General features: G+C 35.4%; 1 protein-coding gene across 2 annotated transcripts in view; it reads left to right on the top strand.

Annotated features, from left to right (window-relative positions):
- Positions 1-21,959, top strand: part of nbs (nibrin) — a 315,228-nt gene that overhangs the window by 68,498 nt on the left and 224,771 nt on the right. For both annotated transcript variants that reach the window (XM_090376897.1, XM_090376896.1), the window contains exon 7: positions 19,430-19,521. In XM_090376897.1, coding sequence (XP_090233023.1) covers positions 19,430-19,521 — 92 coding nt within the window. The remainder of the gene's footprint in view (positions 1-19,429; positions 19,522-21,959) is intronic.

The following is a 21,959-nucleotide window of genomic DNA, read 5'->3' as shown; positions in this document are numbered from 1 at the left end:
TTGAGATCATTGATGGGATATTTGTGTGTATCTTTATAAGAATTAAATAGGGAACCTAGTTTATTGTAAGTGGAGAAGGTGAGGGAGATGTCGGTATCTTTGAATTTACGTCGGAATTGTGCTGCAAGTTCACTATGGTAAGGGAGAACTATGTGAGTATTTGTCTTGTGACTGTGTCTGGTGGGGTTATTAATACTGTTTTTAACGGTGGATATTGTGTGTTGGATGAGTTGAGGGGGGTAGCTCCTGGCTATGAATTTATCAGTAAGGTATTGAAGTTCATTGTGTAGATCGTTTTGTGAAGAGGTGAATTTGATAGCGTTGTAGATTTGATTGTGTAGGACGGCTTTTTTGGTACTAAGGGGGTGATGTGAAGTGAAATGTAGATATTTACCGGTGTGCGTGTTTTTTCTGAAAATCTTGGTATTTAAATCTGTGTCTGTTGTATAAATAGTGAGATTAAGAAAATTAATCTGGTTGTCCGTTGCAATTTCAAGGGTAAGGTTTAGCCTGGTGTTTCCCAACCTTTTTTTTACCAGGCCCCACCTAAGTCTTTCTAAACTTCTGATGCCCCCTATGTAACGTTGGGAAACACCGATATATATATTTTTTATATTCAAAAATTGAATTATTCCCTAAATGAAGCCTAATTACAACTTGTTCAGGACACGAGACTTAGGTTTTAGGAAGAAATCATTAGAAAAAATTAAGAAAAAAATAGGAAGTAAATTTTAAAAACATATAATAGACATTGTGATATCCAGTCGATTTCTTTTCTTTAGTAACAAATCATTTATGGAACTAAATCCACATTCAGCTAAATATGAAGATGGAAACGGTAACAATAGCTCTCTTGCAAAGTTGGTTGAATTTGGGTATTTTATTTCTGTTTCATCACAAAGCCATGCCATCGCTTCTTTTATATTGAATAAAGTTTTAACTGACTCATCATTTTGCATTTCTGAGAACTCTTCTTGGTACTGCATTGATACATCAGACAAATCCACTAACATTGGTTGCATCATCCAGGTTGGAAAATCAATTTGTTTTAAATCAAAAAACCTTTCTTTTAAATCATCGGACAGAATTTTCAGCTGATCAACAATAACAAATACAGCGGTATCAGTCACTTCACATTTTTGCAGACAACGAAACTGTTCAAACTTTTTTTACAAATATATTTTTTACATAATTTAATAAATGTAATGAAACCAAATGTCTTCGCTTTTGCATCGACGAGAGTTTTATTTGTTCCTTGAAGTTGTTTATTTAATATATTTAGTTTTTCAAAGATATCGGTTAAATAACTCACAAATGCTTTACCATCGACCGTTAACAGATGCTTCATTTTAGGTTTGTCAATTAAAAATCACTAATAGTATCAAATAGTTCCATAAATCTTTTCAAGCAGTTCCCTTTCGAGAGCCACCTTACTTCAGTGTGAAGTAAAAGTCTCACATGGTCTTCATTTTGTTCTTCACAAAAAAGCTTGAAGAGACACAAGTTTTCCCTAACACAATGCACAAGAAGCATTTCTGGATTCTCATCTTTCATCAATTTTAAGCAGCCATTTTTCTTGCCCATCATATTAGGAGCACCATCTGCAGCGCAAGGTTATATTTTTTATTGGTATATTATTGTCATCTAAGTAATTTTTTAGCTTATTATATATATCTTTGGAGGTAGTGGTGCTCTCTAACGATTTACAGAATAACATTTCTTCAGCAAAATTACCTTTATCAATATATCTTACATAAGTTATCAGTACGGCTTCACTGTCTCTCAAAGTTGAGTCATCCATTTGCACTGAGAATTTTCTTGCTTTCAGCTTTCCAACAAGTTGTATTTCAATATCTTCCCTCATTTCATCTATTCTTTCGCTAACAGTATTGTTATTGAGTGGCATAGCTTTCACGTCTTTGTCATCTTTTTCCAGAACTGTTTTAAGAAATGCTGATATTGATGGTTTGATTAAATTCTCTCCTGTAGTATGATTTTTCCCAGATTTAGCAATGAGTAAAGAAATTTCATAACTAGCCTCAAGAGTACGATTGATAGTTGCAGTATGAGCAATAAACAGAGACTTTACCAACAATTCTTCTTTTGTACAAGTTAAGTCATAGTAGGCGGTTGTTTTAAACTCTAGACGAGCAATTTTTGAATTGCCCCCCTGAACAATCAAATTTCCCCCATGTGGGGCGTGGGACCCATGTTGGGAAACACCGGTTTAGCCTGTCATGTATTGTATTGAATTTTAAGAAAAGATTGTCTGTGGTTGTTCTGTTGCCTATTATTAGGATATCATCGGTGTAGCGGATGTATAATTTAATTTCAGAAGGGAAAGGTTGTAAAATTTGGTTTTCAATAGTGGCGAGATAAATTTCAGAAAGGGGGGCAGAAATGCCTAAACCCATTGGTAAACCAAATGTTTGTCGATAAATTTTATTGTTGAACCTAAAATATCTAGCGTCTAGTAAAAGAGTGATAAGTTCAAGGATGTGGTCAACTGAAAGAGAGGTACGTTTCGTTAAAGTGTCATCAGCTGTTAGAAGTATGCGTAATGCTTGTAGGGTGAAAGGGATATGCACATTAGTGTATAGGGATATGACGTCAAAAGAAGCTAATACGTCTTCGTCGGATATGGTGGTGTTGCTGACTTTTTGGAATGCTTGGTTGGTATTATTAATTTTGAATGTAGAGAATCGAGTGAGTGGGGATATAATTTTGACAAGGAAGGTGGATAAATTAGCAAAAGCTGATTTACTAAGAGAAACGATGGGTCTTAGTGGGTGGCCAGGTTTGTGCAACTTGGTTATTCCGAAGATGTGGGGCAAAATGTTGTTGCGAATACCTCTGTTGCAATGTAAAGAGGTTGATTTCTTTGTTCTGTCTGAGTTTTCTGAGAATTGTGTCAAGTTTATTTTTAAGTTTTGTAATGTTGTGGTTGCTGTCATTTGTATATGTATCTTGGTCGGCTAAAATTAACTCCATTTTTTTCTGTGTAGGTGTTCTTGTCCAGGATAATGATTGTCTCTCCTTTGTCAGCTTTTTGGATGATGATATTTGGCGTTTTACTTAGTCTTTGTAAATCCGAGAGTTGTTGTTTTTTTATGTTAGGGAGAGATGTGAGTTTAGAATTTATTATCCTATTAGACTGGTGTGTAAGTCGCCACTTATCGGGATGTTGATCGAGTTTAGACTGGAGTTCGATTATACAATCTTTTATTGGATAGTGTTGTTCTTTAATGGCAAAATTGAAGCCGAATTCTAGGCCGGAGAGTTCGGAAGGGGAGAAGGATTTTGAGGAGAGGTTAACGGTGGAGATTTTTGGGGGGGTTTTGGATGTGAGTGTGTTCCATTTTTTGGTGTGTTTTTTGTATTATGTGTTGGATGGTGGCGTTGATATGTATATTGTTGTGGTTAATATATTCAATCCAGGCGCCCGGTGGCATGTCTCTTTTGAGAAAGAATCGTAATTGGTGTATGCAGTTTAAAAGTTGGTGTTTTTTGTTAAATCTTTTCTTAAGTTCTTCACGTATGATCGCGATAGACGTGCGTTGAAGAACTTTTCTTAAGTTCTTCATGTATGATCTATCGCGATCATACGTGAAGAACTTAAGAAAAGATTTACAAAAATTTACAAAGACTAAGTAAAACCTCAAATATCATCATCCAAAAAGCTGACAAAGGACACACAATCATTATCCTGGACAAGAACACCTACACAGAAAAAATGGAGTTAATTTTAGCCGACCAAGATACATATACAAATGACAGCAACCATAACATTACAAAACTTAAAAATAAACTTGACACAATTCTCAGAAAACTCAGACAGAACAAAGAAATCAACCTCTTTACATTTCAACAGATAGGTATTCGCAACAACATTTTGCCCCACATGTTCGGAATAACCAAGTTGCACAACCTGGCCACCCACTAAGACCCATCGTTTCTTTTAGTAAATCAGCTTTTGCTAATTTATCCACCTTCCTTGTCAAAATTATATCCCCACTCACTCGATTCTCTACATTCAAAGTTAATAATACCAACCAAGCATTCCAAAAAATCAGCAACACCACCATATCCGACGAAGACGTATTAGCTTCTTTTGACGTCATATCCCTATACACTAATGTGCATATCCCTTTCACCCTACAAGCATTATGCGTACTTCTAACAGCTGATGACACTTTAACGAAACGTACCTCTCTTTCAGTTGACCACATCCTTGAACTTACCACTCTTTTACTAGACGCTAGATATTTTAGGTTCAACAATAAAATTTATCGACAAACATTTGGTTTACCAATGGGTTTAGGCATTTCTGCCCCCCTTTCTGAAATTTATCTCGCCACTATTGAAAACAAATTTTACAACCTTTCCCCTCTGAAATTAAATTATACATCCACTAAGTGGATGATATCCTAATAATAGGCAACAGAACAACCATAGACAATCTTTTCTTAAAATTCAATACAATACATGACAGGCTAAACCTTACCGTCGAAATCGCAACGGACAACCAGATTAATTTTCTTAATCTCACTATTTATACAACAGACACAAATTTAAATACCAAGATTTTCAGAAAAAACACGCACACCGGTAAATATCTACATTTCACTTCACATCACCCCCTTAGTACCAAAAAAGCGGTCCTACACAACCAAATCTACAACGCTATCAAATTCACCTCTTCACAAAACGATCTACACAATGAACTTCAATACCTTACTGATAAATTCATAGCCAGGAGCTACCCCCCCTCAACTCATCCAACACACAATATCCACCGTTAAAAACAGTATTAATAACCCCACCAGACACAGACACAAGACAAATACTCGCATAGTTCTCCCTTACCATAGTGAACTCGCAGCACAATTCCGACGTACATTCAAACATACCGACATCTCCCTCACCTTCTCCACTTACAATAAACTAGGTTCCTCTATTTAATTTTTATAAAGATACACACCAACATCCCATCAATGATCTCAATCACTTAATATATCTCATAAAATGCCAACTGAACTGCGACACCTGTTACATCGGCAGCACTACTACCAAATTCGGTTCCTCCACAACTTCCAATACCCGCACATACTACCACTTCAACAGTTTCAAGACAAGTCAATCCTGCACCGAGTTAACAACCCATGCTCAAACCCACAACCACACCCCCCCTTGTTGACTCTGCCATCACTATTATTAAACTTAGATCGAGCTACAGAATTCTTCAATACGATGCCCTCACCATCGAATGGTACCGTCACCATTCTGATCTCAACATTATTAACGCTAAACTTTCCTTCAACCTTTCACCCGCTTGGAACGTCTCGCGGCTAAAGTTCCCACGTGTCAAAAAGAGCATCATGGGAGTTTAGATAAACTTTAAATACAACACGCGCTCACTTCTCTTCCATTTGCCAACTGATGACGGTTTACTCACGAAAGTCCTTCGTAATGACTATTGGCACCACCGGTCTTCTCTCTTTTTTCATTTACGACTTTCAACCTCTTTATGACAACCAAGGATTGGAGATCTGCATTTCTATTTCCTTGCGCTCATTTTAAAATCTGTTTAAAATATTTTCACCCCATTCCCCACCTTAGTTCCTTTTAATGCTTCTTCCAACCTAAATTTAACCACCATCTATCAAAAAAAATTTTATTGCAGATTTATACAAGGTGAGTACCGTTTTCTAAGCATTTGCTATTCATTTTTTAGTTTGTTAGCCACCTGAATAGGATCATCAACAGTTGAACCATCAATATCCAGTGGATCAATCTGATTCATCCCTTTCCTTCTAGAGTTTACATAGGTAAAGAACTCTTTTCTGTTTTTCTTTGCATCCTTTGCCAAGGATTTCTCATAATCTGCCTTTGCCTGCCTAATCTCCTTTGTGACTTGGTTACAGACCAGCTTATATCTATCATAGGCTTCCGTGTCAACCATTAATTTATATGTACCCCATGCATATTTCTTCTCTGCCATATGTCTCATTAGTTCATCTGACATCCATTTAGGTCTAAACCTCGAACAATATTTCCTAGTTGGTATGTAAAGCCTAGTAGCTTCCAAAATAAATTCTTTGAATGCTTCCCATTTTGAATTTGCTGTTGGTAACACATCAGGTGGGACCAACTGATATGTTGGTAACACATCAGTTGGTCCCACTGTATAGATTTTAAATAGTCTCAGACCATCATAGTCACCTTTACGAAAGCAAAAACCCTTCACTTTACGACTGATGGTAGTAAATCCCACTTCAGCACACTGTGATCACTGCCACCTAGTGGTTCCTTTATCTGGAGATTCTTAATGCATGAAGAATCACTACTGATAATCAGATGAAGAGTATTACTCCCTCTAGTTGCCTCCCGAACATGCTGATGTAGAAAACAATCATCCAATAAATCCACAAAAGCCTTGCTAGTGTGTGAGTAACCAACCCACAAATTCCAGTCAATATCTGGGAATTAAAATCCCCCATTATAAGACTCTCTGATTTACTGGCCCACTCTATTTCCCTGTACAGTTTCTTATTATACCCATCAGAGTCATTAGGCCTATAACACACTCCTACTCTCAGTTTTGTTCTCCCAGTGCTTATGTCACACCAAACTGACTCGACACTGCACTGTCCAGCAATGTCGACTGGCTTAACTTCCTTGGATTTTATGTGTTTCTTAACTAATAATATAACCCCTCCTCCCTTCCTATCCTGTCTATCCTCCCTGTACACATTGTACTCCCCAAATTGCAGTTCTGCTTTCCTTATATCTGTGTGACACCACGTCTCTCTCTTATCCCAACAATATCTGCCTTTGTTGTTTTGAGCAATACCTCAAATTCATCAAATTTATTTACCAAACTCCTAACATTGGTGTACACGCAAGTGTACATGCACCTGTTCCTATTCTTAGCTACCCTAACACAACCCATGTGTTTACTTGTACCGCAGTGACTCCCAGCAGTCTCTGAAATACCCTGCATCTTGTTTTCCAGGCTGCTACTCATTCCAATAGAAGCAGTGCAAGAATCAATTTCATCTCTGCCAGTGGCTACTGTTTATCTAATAGTCCTTGTATCCCCCCCCCCAAGCTAGCAGTTTTACGACCCACCTAACACTGCCTGGATAGCATCAAATATTCTTGCACCCTTTCTATTTAAGTGTATCCCATCCCTGTAGAAGCAGTCTCTCCTGTTAACAAGTACAGACCCGGATGAAAAAAATTCTACCCCTTGAGCCTTGCACAATCTTTCCAGGGCCGAATTGATTGACAAGGCTCTCATCACATACTCCCTCCTATGTCTGGGCAGAATTGTAGACACTTTCAAATTCAACCCTAATTCACGGCTTTTTTTTTCAACAGTGACCTGTACTTGTTAAGTAATTCTACCGGTCTCCTACTCTTAATATCATTAGTGCCAACATGTACAACAATATCACCTTTCGGTGTCCTTAAAAGATGACATCCGCTCTACATTGTCATCAACCTTTTCCCCTGGCAGACACACCCTGGTCCTGTTCCCCCTATCCTTTTTACAGTTCCTCATTTCCCTGACAATAGAGTCACCAACAACTACTAGTTCCTGTGGGAACAGCACATTCTGCCTTGGGTGTTGCCACTGTGTTGTGTGATGATCAAGTGCAAGCTCTGGCGTTGATGTGGGCAGCTGAGAGCTTGATGGGCTCCTCAATTTAGATCCTTTGAAAACATCCACCTTGTCCTTCAAGCTTTCATATAGGCCACAACAACAACGCCGAGTTGTCACCTCATTTCCTCACACTACTTACATCGTGCACACACAAAGACATCCCCCTTGGCAATATTATGTCCCGTACCTGATTGCTCCACAAACATCAAGTAAGCAGTACATTTTAAAAGGCTGTGGTTCAGAGGGCAACTGCCCCCTCAGTTCTCCCCTGAGCCACAGCACTCCATTTAGCTTGAGCCTTTTGCTTTGCTGCTCTGGTCTGAGTCATTATTTTGATTCAATTTCAACTAAATTTCAATTTCAGTACAAAATTATAACCCTAAACTTGTATCCTAACTCAGTTGTAACACTATATATCTATATATATTTTTTCAGTATCATCTTCGAGTTTCTTTATATAACTTCCGTATCAAGTTATGTATTAATTAATTATGTTACATTTGTAAAATCTAAGTCGTTATATATACAGTGGATTCCGGTTATTTGGGCCACCGGTTAATTGGGGCAGCCGTTTATTTGGGACAAATCTTTAAAAACAGAATCCAATCGAGAAAATAGCCAGGGTTTACTTTGCTTAATTGGGACTCGTGCCATTTAATCGGGGCAGGAGACTGCAGCACTGGAGATTACCCTATGATTGTTTCCGACCATTTAGTCAGATTTCTGGAGGTCATAACCAGAAAACAATAAAAACAATTAGCAGTCACCTGTTTATTGGGCTTTTCTATTAGTGCAATCTATCATAAACGGAGAGTAAACTCGATCTTATTGAATTTGCGATAATACTGACAGCCGTAATTCTGTGGGTTATTATGGTGAAATGTGTTTACAATTCCATGGAATCTTCAATCATATAAAAAAATTAATTTTCAGAATCTTCTCTTCATTTTTTAAAGCTTCGTAACTTGTTACTCCGTTCTCACTTGCGCATATCGTGTTACTTTCAATTTGTGTGTGCCCAGTCCTTTGTTATTGATTGCTTATCTTTTTGCTGTTTTAAATTTTAACCCCCACCCACAAATGTCAGTGAACAAAAATGTCAACTAGTTTGTATGTACATATTACAGTGCGTATTAATTATTCCGATTATCATGTATCATTTAATTTTTTAATTGGTAAGGTAGTAAAGGGTAAATTTGTTCTTAATATATCTTTACTTTTATATCCTGTGGATAATATTCCTCCTATTTTTGCTAATTAGAATCACTGTTTAATAGAATTAAAATTCGATTCACAAACGTGATCACAACGACCGGCGCTTAATACAAATCGTATAGTGAACGGTACTTTTCTATGGTGACTCCATCGTAATGTGATTTGATTGTACAATGAACCAATCATAAAGTGGGGGTCCATTGTAATTTTAACTTTTTTTTACGTGAAACTTCGGATAATTGGGGCTGCCGCTTAATCGGGCCAAAATGCACTAGTCCTGATGTGTCCCAAATAACCAGAATCGACTGTATTTAGTTAAAAAGTACAATTTAATTGACAATGAAGTTCAACAAGATTAATAAATTTTATTGATTAATTGATAATATTATATACTATACTATACTGAGCTAACGCTATCTAGTTCAGGATATAACATATTGTATAACAATGGCGGCAAGTTACGGACTGAAAATGTACGGACACTTAAGTATTAATTAACTTCCAAAATCTCGCTGTCTCAATTCAGAATAAACCAAGGATCTTGACTAGAAATTATAGAAAATAATTTAATATAACAATTAGTCAATAAAGCAGCTAAATATAGCTAAAAAACTTCCCATTAGTGAAGAGTAGTGAATAACTGTTAGACCTATCTTCTCTATGGAGAATACAGTGGTAAATTCATGTTAGAGATTGTTAAAAAATATATAATTAAATATAATTAAAAATAAACAAATTAAATATATCATCATAATACAAGATGATATATAAAATGCTTGTTGTTGCATACCTACAATCTGGGTGAATTTTTCATGGGTCAACCACCAGGATTGAAAGGCAAAACAATGATAATGAGTTCTCTGTTTTTGTGATAATTAATATGCAATATGGCATTACCAATGTATTCATTTGCTTAAAGGTCATGCATAACTATAATCCTTCAATTTAAAAAAAAAAAAATTAAATATTATAAAATGTATGCATATTGATTATCGTTGACTGAACAGAGAACTAATGAAATAAAATTCAAAGCTAAAAATCAAAAGCTAAATCAAAAACTGAGTTGACTTACAGAATCCAAGGTAAAAATCATGTGTAGACCTCACTATAAATGAAATGAATCCTGAAACTATGAAAATAAATGAGGCAAAGGTGATATGTAGAAAATAAGTCATATGCTATAAATAATGAATGAAACAAAGCCCTGAAAAAATGAAAAGAAGGTAAAATAAATATGTTGTAGTTGCTAACCAGTGGGTATGAGTCTTTCAGACTGATAGGGATAGCAAAGTGTATGCTATATACATATGCTATATACATAGTTCAAAGAACTATGTATATAGCATAGTCTGAATTTAGCCAACCAGCTACAAGAGACTTTTAGGTTTGGGTAGAATTTTTTTAAAATTGATAATATATATGAAATTTTTAAATAATCCATAAATATATATATATTTCAAATTATTTCAAACATTAATCAAATATATATATATATATATATATTGATTAATGTTTGAAATAATTGAAAATTGAATCTTTCATGATAAAAATAAAAAGATAAAGCAAACATCAGAGGCAGCAAAAAGCATATTCCTCTACATGATGGTTGAAATATAAAAGTAAAGTAAATTAGAATGATAATTAAAAAATAAAAATAATGCCAGTAGCATGGCAAGACAGAAGAGCGAAAATAGTCAAAATTAAACATAACGATGAAACCAACAGGGAGGGAAGAGAAGGGTAACAAGAGTAAAAATATTGCAGCAGAAACTTTCCAAGATAATTTAGAATTCTAAATACAAAGATAATAACCAATTAAATAGAAATCTAACGGTGGCCCCTCTGATGGGCACCGGGTCCAAATTTATGTGAAATATCACCAGCAGAGAAGTAAACCAACTACAATAAAATAAAACAAAATAAACCAAAAATAGACTGACCATTACCCCCATCTCAACAGAGGACCACAAGGCCAATAATGGTCATGGAATCGCTGCATTTCGATCGCTAGACAAATCGCCGCAAAGGTGAGTCAATCGAAAGGTCAGTACACCATCCGATCCCCAGATCGACCCGCCAGTGCAGAAGACTTGAATAGTGGTGGTCCTGATGCAGCGAAAATTTAAAATAAGACAGACGCAAGCACTCCAATGCAAAGCCACACCACTGACAAAAAGTAATCTTAACCAGGTTATATAGATGAATAATGAACTATTTTCGCTCTTCTGTCTTGCCGTGCTACTGGCATTATTTTTATTTTTTAATTATCATTCTAATTTACTTTACTTTTATATTTCATGCATCATGTAGAGGATTATGCTTTTTGCTGCCTCTGATGTTTGCTTTATCTTTTTATTTTATTATGAAAGATTCAGTTTTCAGTTATTTCAAACATTATTCAAATGTAAGTATATCACATGACAGTATTGGGCAGATTTGCTAACGCTGCGCCTGTGCTGCCATCCATCATTCATTATTCGTCTATATGATCTGGTTAAGATTACTTTTTGTCAGTGGTGTGGTTTTGCATTGGACCTAATTTTTACTCACATAATGAGCATAAATTAGTTGTCTGATTTGTAGCTTTCTGTTTTTTTCGTTATCTCTAGTAATGCATTGCTGCACTTAAGTTCACACATAATAACTTGCAGCATTAGTTTCTATAGCAGAGGTGGCCAACTTAATTTGTGATGTGATCTACTTTTTTTCTTCCAAATGTGCCATGATCTACCATTGCACATGGTTAAAAAAGTTAATCAACACATTGAAAAATGCTGTTTATAAATTTTAAAATTAAATACAATTCAGAATTCTTATTTTAAATTCATGCGTATTTAAATTTTTAATATTTGTGAAATTTGTGTCTTCATGTCATCTGCCAAGCTTTCAAAATCTGGAATATACTGTGATAAGGCCAACTGTAAAGAATCTTCTGTATGCAAGTCCGTAAGAGTAGTGTGATTCTTTGTTTGTTTCAAATACGAAAAGGCCGATTCACATAGATATGTGGAACCAAAACAGGAATTTAAAAGCTCACTGCATTTTTTTACATTTGAGTACTTTCCTTGGCAAACATATTTCCAAAAGTCTTTTTCTGATGATCTGGCTTTTAGGAAGATATAGTTTCGCAATGTAATAATTTCTTTTTAAAATAATATTTTCCCCATGTGAAAAATCTCAGCGATTTTTTTTCTGCAATTTGTTCCGTATCTAAGTCGACATTAAATGGATAAGAGATTAGAAAAGAATAGCGAAAGCTTAAAAGCGGTACTCACCTTGAAATTAATCTGCGATGGTTTACTTAGGTAGCGTGGTTAATGTTTACGTTGAATTGTTAAATTGAAAAATTAAAAGGGAGGGAACTAAGTAAAAGCTGACTGAGTTAAATGGGCGCAAGGAAACAGAAGTGTACACATCCAATCCTTGGTTGTCATCGAAATAAAAAAAAGAAGAATAATTAAAAACTATGTAAGTGAATCCGGTGAAGCCAATAGTCATTACGAGGACTTTCGTTAGTTAAAGAACGTCTTCAGTTGGCAGTGTGTGGGGAGAGAACGCGCGTGGTATTTTAAGAATAAAAAATTATACTCTCGTGACGCCTTTTTTGACATGTGGGAACTTTAATCTCGAGAGGTTCCAAATTGGAGAAAGATTGAAGAGGAGTTTAGAATTTAGAATTTGGAGGTTAGAGTGGTGCTTGTACCATTCGATAACTAGAGCTTCATATTGAAGTATTCTGTAGCTGGATTTTAGTTTAATGATGGAAATGGCAGAATCGATGAGCGGGTTGTGGTTGCGAGTCTGGGCATGAGTTGTAAGTTCTGTGACAGATTGGTTAGACGTGAGACTATGGAAATGGTAGTATGCACGGGTGTTGGATGTTTTTGATGAGCCAAATTTGGTAGTGGTACTTCCGATATAACATGTGTTGCAGTTTGGTTGACAATTAATGAGGTATATAATATTATTAAGGTCGTTTGTAGAATATTTGTATGTGTCTTTATAGGTGCTGAAGAAGGATCCTAATTTGTTGTAGGTGGAAAAAACAAGGGAGATATCAGTGTTGTTAAATAGGCGTCGGAACTGTCCTGCTAGTTCATTGTGGTAAGGGAGGACTATGCGGATGTTAGTTTTATTTTTGTCTTTGGTTGGGATGTTAGATTTAATTTTATTTTTAGTGTTAAGGATTGTATTTAAAATGAGTTGGTGGGGGTAACTTCTGGATATAAATTTGTCGGTAATATACTGTATTTCATTGTGAAGGTCGGTGGGTGAGGAACTGTACTTTAGTGCATTGTGGATTTGGTTATATAAAACTGCCTTTTTAGTGTTTAGAGGGTGATGAGAAGCAAAATGTAAGTATTTACCGGTGTTTGTATTTTTCCTGAAAATTTTCGTATTTAATTTTGTGCCTGTTATATAGATAGTGAGATTAAGGAAATTTATCTGATTGTTCTGTCCAATTTCAAGGGTGAATTTAAGTCTATCATGTACATTATCACTAAAGTACATGTTATATCGGAAGTACCACTACCAAATTTGGCTCATCAAAAACATCCAACACCCGTGCATACTACCATTTCCATAGTCTCACGTCTAACCAATCTGTCACAGAACTTACAACTCATGCCCAGACTCACAACCACAACCTGCTCATCGATTCTGCCATTTCCATCATTAAACTAAAATCCAGCTACAGAATACTTCAATATGAAGCTCTAGTTATCGAATGGTAAAAGCACCACTCTAACCTCCAAATTCTAAATTCTAAACTCCCCTTCAATCTTTCTCCAATTTGGAACCTCTCGAGATTAAAGTTCCCACATGTCAAAAAAGGCGTCACGAGAGTATAATTTTTTATTCTTAAAATACCACGCGCGTTCTCTCCCCGCACATTGCCAACTGAAGACGTTCTTTAACTAACGAAAGTCCTCGTAATGACTATTGGCTTCACCGGATTCACTTACATAGTTTTTAATTATTCTTCTTTTTTTATTTCGATGACAACCAAGGATTGGATGTGTACACTTCTGTTTCCTTGCGCCCATTTAACTCAGTCAGCTTTTCCTTAGTTCCCTCCCTTTTAATTTTTCAATTTAACAATTCAATGTAAACATTAACCACGCTACCTAAGTAAACCATCGCAGATTAATTTCAAGGTGAGTACCGCTTTTAAGCTTTCACTATTCTTTTCTAGTCTATTAACACGGTACTTGAAGATTTCTAAAAATTTCGTATGGATAAGAGATATATTGAACAATGTCTTCAATTGTTTTAAAATCACTGAATCTGGTTTCAAAATCATCCACAACCTTCTCAATTTCAGAAACATTTCTCACTATTTAATTCAAAAATAGGGATATTTTTGCAAATGATTTTGCAAAATGGTCGAATTTTTTTTCTTTGAGATCCTTAGCCATTGCCAAAAATTGATATTTATATACAGAAATACTACTAATCATGTCACCCACATTTTTTTTTTTTTTTTTTTTCCCCCTTGTAATTCCAAATTCATATCACTTAATTTACTGGTAAAATCTGCCAGAAAAGCCAGATCACACAACCACTTCGTATCTTGTAGCTGCTGATAAACAACTCTCCTTTGATCAACAATTTTTTTTATTCATTCAACAAATTTTGAAATCTCTGTACAAACTTACTCCAATTCAGCCACCTCACATCTGTGTGTAATATCAGATCTGGTTCATTTTCATCGAGTTGCATTTTGAAAAGTCTCCTTTGAAGAGATTGTCCTCTGATGGAATTCACGATTTTGAAAGCTGTGTCCATAACACTTTTAGTCTTTTGCTGGCTAACACATGCTGGTGAATGATACAGTGGTAACTCAAAAAATCTGGGAATTCATCAGCCTTTTGGCACGCACAATGCGATGAATCTGTTAAGATGCCCCATCATTACTTTAGCTCCATCTGTTATTATTGAGAGGAGCTGAAATAGTGGTAATTTAATTTTTTCAATAAAATTTTTGAATGCATTAGGTGTATCAAAATGTCTAGTTCATTCTTTTAACGAAACCATACCTATCAGTTCTTCTCTAATGGCAGGATCATTGAAAACCATACGAATAAAAATGAGCAATTGAGCTGTATGTCCATAACACTTTTAGTATTTAAAGAGAATCTGTTCTTTCTAAAAATGCGTCTTTGATGAATTGACCATCAGAAAATAGATTGCATTTTTTGCAAGACGACCACTTCATATGATGCTGCAGTTACTGCTTTAGATTGTAAATTGGGTGTCATGAAGAAATTTTGTTGTTCGAATAATCTGGATTTAAGTTCTTCTAATTACTATTAGGCGGAAAATCCGATTGGTGAAGTGCCTTTCTAAATTTCGTCTTTTGGGTATAGCCGCGGAAGCATTGCAAATCAAACAACAACATTTTTTGTTTATCATTACAAAAAAAGTATTCTCATTATTCTCAGTATAAAAAGTAGTTCTCACTCTTGATGAAAATTATGCATTTTACTCTTTTTTGTAGTATTCATTTTAAAACAAAGGGTATTAAATTATCGTATAAGTACTGTCCAGTTATTAATATTAAGTAATCTAAATAAGAATTCAACACATACACAATGCTCTCCACAATGTAACAGCGTGAATTTTCACTAGACATAACAATAATAACATTTAAATTTTGACTAATCTATTTTTTATATATATTTAAAATTCGTCGTGATCGACCGAAATTAAAGCTGCAATCAACTTGTTGGCCCCCCCTGTTCTGTAGGAATGGGCAAGCAAGGAAACCTGATCATTATCTCATATCTTAGCTTCCACTTTCAACCATACTATACTGTTCATTTTTATTTGTCTGAAAATATTATATTTATTGAGGGATGAAGGAGAAACTATTTTTAAATTCCCTTTTCATCACTTAGTTCTTGCTAAGTTTCATTATGCTAAACGTATATTTTACATACTGGGCTATATTCATGCACAGTAATACATATTTTACCATATCCAACACAGGGTCGCCACTCTCCAAGCTTTTATTCTTCTCTTGAATTTGCTTACACTGGATCTACTCTTTCATTTCAGTTTGTTCATTTATAGTGAGATCCACATATGGTTTTTAGCTTGGATATGGTAAGTCAATTCGTTACTTTTGATTTTTAACTTTGGATTTTATTTCGGTAGTTCTCAAGTCAGTGATAATCACTTCTTGTTATGCATACATTTTATGATATATAAAAAAAAATTATAAAATTAAAGCATAGTTTTTGGGAGAAGCAACGTCAAATCTCCCCGGAGGATGCTGTCATCACGGATCATGCACAGGGGTTCTGGGACCGTAAATGGCTTGAGAGTTTACGTATTGGGGCAGCTAGCAATTCCATTAATAGAGACAAGGGTGTACACTTTCATCCCCTCTCGGAAACCGTGGTTCTTGGGCGAGATGAATGGTTTCAGCTAGCGCGCTCCCGAGCTATTTCCGGTTCCGGTGCATAAATGGGAAATTCCGGCCTTACTCCTGAGGAACCATGTGACGAGTGCCGTGGATCTGCTATTTAAGGATGTGCCACACAGCAGAAATATGCTGTTGAGAAAGGAGATCGCTATCTCCGAAAGCTACAGTTGTTTCGGTATTTTATTAATTGTTTTTATCGCTTTTATCATCATATTTTATATATTTTATATTTTTGTATTTTTGTGTAAGTTAAATCACATTAGTTTTAGACTACTATATATTTTATTTTATTTCATTTAATTTCATTTTGTATGCTCGTATTTTATTTTATTTTATTGTAAATAAAGTGTTTTAATTGCAGGATTGGAATTTGTTTATTTGAATACCGGCTGGTGTAAAATCTAATTGTTCAATATGAATTGTCCCAGCCTTGTAGGCCTATTTAGAGATATACACAACTTTTCAGCCTGTATAATTCAGTGATAAAGCTATACTGCATGTTGATTATCACAGAAACAGAGAGCTCACTTTTCCTATCATTTTGGGTGCTGACAGAAAAAAATTGTCTACTATTTGCTAACGCTAATGCATGTAGTGTAAAATAATACACTGCATATTACCTTATGGTCTTAATGTTCATATTGTTATGACCAGAGCTTTTTTTTTTTTAATATGAATTTCTGGAATACTGGGGAAGTCCCCCTAGGAAAGAGAGGGCCCTGGGGATCTTCCCCCAGGAAAATTTTTAGAAAGTCATGGTGCCAAGTATGCCAAATATTCAAATTTGTGGGATTTTTACAGTCTTAAACACTTAGTTTTGAATTTTTTTTTTTTCTCCTTTGTCTTACAGAGCTCAAGAAAAAAATTATTTTATCATTTTGACCGCTTCTTACTTTTGATGCTCGCCCTGCACTCCTGTTTTTATGTTGGAGTGTGTTTAATAAAGTCAACTTTTCCTTTATTTTATTTAATGCTTCAGTAATATTGCACTTACACAATAAACAGTACGTGTTCTCATTCCCCAGTGATACATTTTAAATAATGGTGTCATAAGTGCTAATTTGACATTTCAAATTACCAAAGTATAATAGTTAATAAAACTGAATTGGCTTCTATAATCCCCACTCTCTCTCTCTCTCCCAACATTATTGTACTGTCCAACTTCAAATTCACAGAACCAACTTTTCTTTTTCCTCATTTATTCATTCAACTTCCGTTTTCTGGAAAAACCTTCTTTTTTACATATCTCCTGAAAATTGTAGTCTACAGAAGTTCAAGTCTAATGTCAACAAATATCTTCTTTCATCTTCTCACCCTCCAACCCATGCACAGTACTAAGTACTATAGGTTCTAATACCTCTCATGTTTGGGGGTTTTTCATTAAAAAAAAAAACACTAATTAAACTAATTAGACTATGTATATAAAGTGCTTAGCATCATAATACACAGCCATTTCTGAATAAACAGAAAATTTTTAAGGTGGCATCGTTTTAGGTTATATCTCATATTGTGAATGCCTTCACAACGAGTTGCCATGATATTGCACTACTTCGAATAAGTAACGCTTCACCTAAGGAGAAGACTAGTGTTACTTATTCTCAGATAGGTACCACCACCCAGACAGCACTGTTTCAGGGCTATTTGGCCCTTCGTCAGTGAGTGGGTAGGTACCCAAGTGATGCAATGATGGCAAAAACAGTTATGAAGTATAACTCCACAATATGAGAGATGCCTGATGGTGTATGATGTATTTAGACTAAGGCGCATTTAGGGCTAGAGCCTCAAGCTGCGAACAAATTTAGACTATGTATATAAAGTGCTTAGCATCATAATACACAGCCATTTCTGAATAAACAGAAAATTTTTAAGGGCATTAGCATTAGCACTTTATATACATAGTCTAAATTTGTTCGCAGCTTGAGGCTCTAGCCCTAAATGCGCCTTAGTCTAAATACATCATACACCATCAGGCATCTCTCATATTGTGGAGTTATACTTCATAACTGTTTTTGCCATCATTGCATCACTTGGGTACCTACCCACTCACTGACGAAGGGCCAAATAGCCCTGAAACAGTGCTGTCTGGGTGGTGGTACCTATCTGAGAATAAGTAACACTAGTCTTCTCCTTAGGTGAAGCGTTACTTATTCGAAGTAGTGCAATATCATGGCAACTCGTTGTGAAGGCATTCACAATATGAGATATAACCTAAAACGATGCCACCTTAAAAATTTTCTGTTTATTCAGAAATGGCTGTGCATTATGATGCTAAGCACTTTATATACATAGTCTAAATTTGTTCGCAGCTTGAGGCTCTAGCCCTAAATGCGCCTTAGTTTAAACTAATTAGTTAATGAACCAAAGTTAATAAAACTGATTTAATGGGTATTTATTTATTATTCAAAACATGTTTATAAAGATTTCTACAGTAAAAGCATGTTATCATATTTCTTATTGTGTTTTTTTTTTTGCTGTGTATGTCTATGGCTGCATGATGGCCCTGAACAAGCCATGGTTTTATTAAGCATTTTAATTATTAATTAAGCATTGTGATTGGAAAATGCTTCAGTAGATGAGTTACAAAGCCATGCTGTGCATCTAGCTTAACCCTCTGCTGAAGCACAAAGTGCCAATGGCATTAGTAATAATAAATAAATTTTATTTTAAAATAAATTTTTTTTTTTTTTTAATATAAGATTTTTTAAAATTTTATTTCTTTTTAACTTCCAGTTCTGGTTGCATTCCACCAAAAAAAAAACAAAAAACACTCTGGTTAGTTACAGTAATGGTGCTAGCCCATAAATCTGTATTATAAATTTAACAACTATTATCATACTGTATATATGTTAAAATGTGCATAGCAGTGATGCTATTTTAGAACTAATTGAGCATATAACAAAATTTTCCGTGGAAGTTCACTGTAATTCTCTGTTTTAGTTGTGTAAAAAAAATTGTCCATAAATATATATTGCCACATCTTCTTATACTTTATATATTTCTACATGTGCTTATTATACAAGACTGTTAATAGAAATCATTGTAGACTGTTACCTGTGAACATTGTGGGTAAATCCTAATATGCATTCTTAAAAAACTTAACTGATTTTTTTCAGACATAAAAAAAGAATGATTCCTGAATCAGATATTGGTTTAGCTGTTGTACATTGTTCTACCGATAAATATTGTAATCCTGATTCTAACATTAGTAAGTATAATTATTAAGATTTGAAATTTAAAAAAAAAAAAATCATCATTCTATTTTGTGTTTATCTTAGTTATTAGTAGCATAAATGATTGTTTTTATGAAAAACTGTACTGATTGTACTGGTGAAAACAGCATGTACTTTTTCTTAAAACTAAAGCTTTTGCTATTTGTTAAATATTTTATTTTTTTCACTTGCAGTCATTAGTTGCTGAATTTGTTTGAAATGAATAGTTTTCAAAATGACAGTTTTTGTATGTTCAGTTTTCAAAGTTTTACGTTTGTATAGAAATTGTTGTTGATAGACATCAGAAAGAAAATTTTGGAGATCTTGTATTACAGTATATTATTATCATTGACTCTCTTTTTCCTGAAATGGCAGATTGATAATATAAATAGATAATTTTACCAGATGGAAAATACATGACATTTCTTCTGCTGCCTATGAACACTTTCTATTTTAAAAATTCTTATAAACTATTTTTTTTGATAATGCTAACACAAAAGATCAACTTAGCCAATAGCTTTATAGTACCATGAATGGGTTGCTGCAAAGTAGAAAATTTTTTATCATGTTTCAAATTTTAGAAGATAATTTTGATAAAAAAGATGTTTATGGAGATTTTCTTAAATAACAGAAGTAGACGGGATGAATTGGCTGGGGTGGAGAGAGAGAGAGATCTAGAAAAGTTGAGCAGATGGGCTAAGAAGTGGCAACTGACGTTTAACATTGACAAATGCAAGATACTGCATATGGGTAGAAGTAACCCCAGAGAAACGTATCAACTGTGTGGTACTACACTTAAGGTTGTAGAAAATGAAAAAGACCTGGGAGTAATTGTGCAGTCAGATATGAAGTTTCTGACCAATGCAGACAGACTAACAGAGCAGGTCATGGGGTTTTGTCAATGATATATAGATTGGGGTTTTGTCAATGATATATAGGAATTTTGCTAGCAGGGAAAAGGAGGTGATTGTCCCTCTGTATAAGGCAATGGTCAGGCCACGCCTTGAGTACTGCATACAGGTCTGGAGGCCTCATTTTAGGAAGGATGTAGATTTTCTTGAGCGTGTACAGAGAAGGGCAACAAGATTGGTGAGGGGAATGAAGGGATCCTCTTACCAAGAGAGAGTTAAGTTCTGCAAATTGCAGTGGCTGGAGATTAGGCACCTGTGCGGTGATCTGATTGAGGTGCATAAGGCCTTGAATGGGTCAAGCACGCTGAATTCTGATGGGTTCCTTTCACTTGTTCAGATTACGAACCTAAGGGGGCATAAATTCAAATTAAGAAAAGACAGATGTAGAATAATGTGCGGAAATTTGCCTTTAGCCAGCAGGTGGTTAATTGCTGGAACAAACTTCCATCTGTCATTGTAGAAGTTAGCATTAGCATTAGTAGAGGCATATGATGCAAGAAAGCAAGCTTATGCAGCATCAGCCAAAAAAAAAAAAAAAAAAAAAAAAACACCCCTTCCACTTCACCCCTCCGTTCATTCGAAATACCTGTCCAGCTAAGCCTTAAATTTATTTAGGCTATCAACTTCCACAACAAGGGATGGAAGTCTGTTCCACCAACCAATTACTTGCTGGCTAAAGGCAAATTTCTGCACATCTATCCTACATCTGTCTTTCCTCAATCTGAATTTATGCCCTCTCAGGTGATTATTCTGAGCAAGAGGAAGAATCCCATTGGCATTGAGCATGCTCAAACCATTCAAGGCTTTATACACCTCTATCAGATCACCTCGCCAGTACCTAGTCTCCAGACACTGTAATTTGCAGAACTTAAGCCTTTCTTTGTAAGAGCAACCCTTTGTTCCATTCACCAATCTTGTTGCCCTTCTCTGTACTCCTTCCAGCAGTTCTACATCCTTCCTAAAATGAGGCCTCCAGACCTGTATGCAGTACTTAAGGCGTGGCCTGACCATTGCCTTATACAAGGGAATAATCACCTCCTTATACCTGCTAGAAAAATTCCTGTATATTATTGACAAGACACCATGACCTGCCCTGGTAGCCTGTCTGCATTGGTCAGAAAACTTCATATATGCCTGCACAATTACCCCCAGGTCCTTTTCATTCTCTACCACCTTAAGTGTAGTACCACAGAGCTGATACATTGCTCTGGGGTTACTTCTACCCATATGCAGTATTTTGCATTTGTCATGGTTAAACTTCAGTTGCCACTTCTTAGCCCATCTGCCCAAATTTTCTAGATCCTGTTGTATCAGCACACTGCCATTACTGTCATTAACAACCCTGCCAACCTTTGTATCATCTGCAAACTTCGACACTAAGCCTGATATACCTTCATCAATATCATTGATAAATGTACAAAACAACAGTGGACCCAACACTGAACCCTGTGGGACTCCGCTAATAACATTAGTCCACAAAGAGCAGCACCCATTGATTACCACCCTCTGTCTTCTCCCACTCA

This window comes from Mastigoproctus giganteus, chromosome 7 (assembly GCF_048544385.1).
Source record: "Mastigoproctus giganteus isolate SK-2022 chromosome 7, ASM4854438v1, whole genome shotgun sequence".
Classification (NCBI taxonomy): Eukaryota; Metazoa; Arthropoda; class Arachnida; order Uropygi; family Thelyphonidae; genus Mastigoproctus; species Mastigoproctus giganteus.
This window is presented reverse-complemented; position numbering and strand designations above follow the sequence as displayed.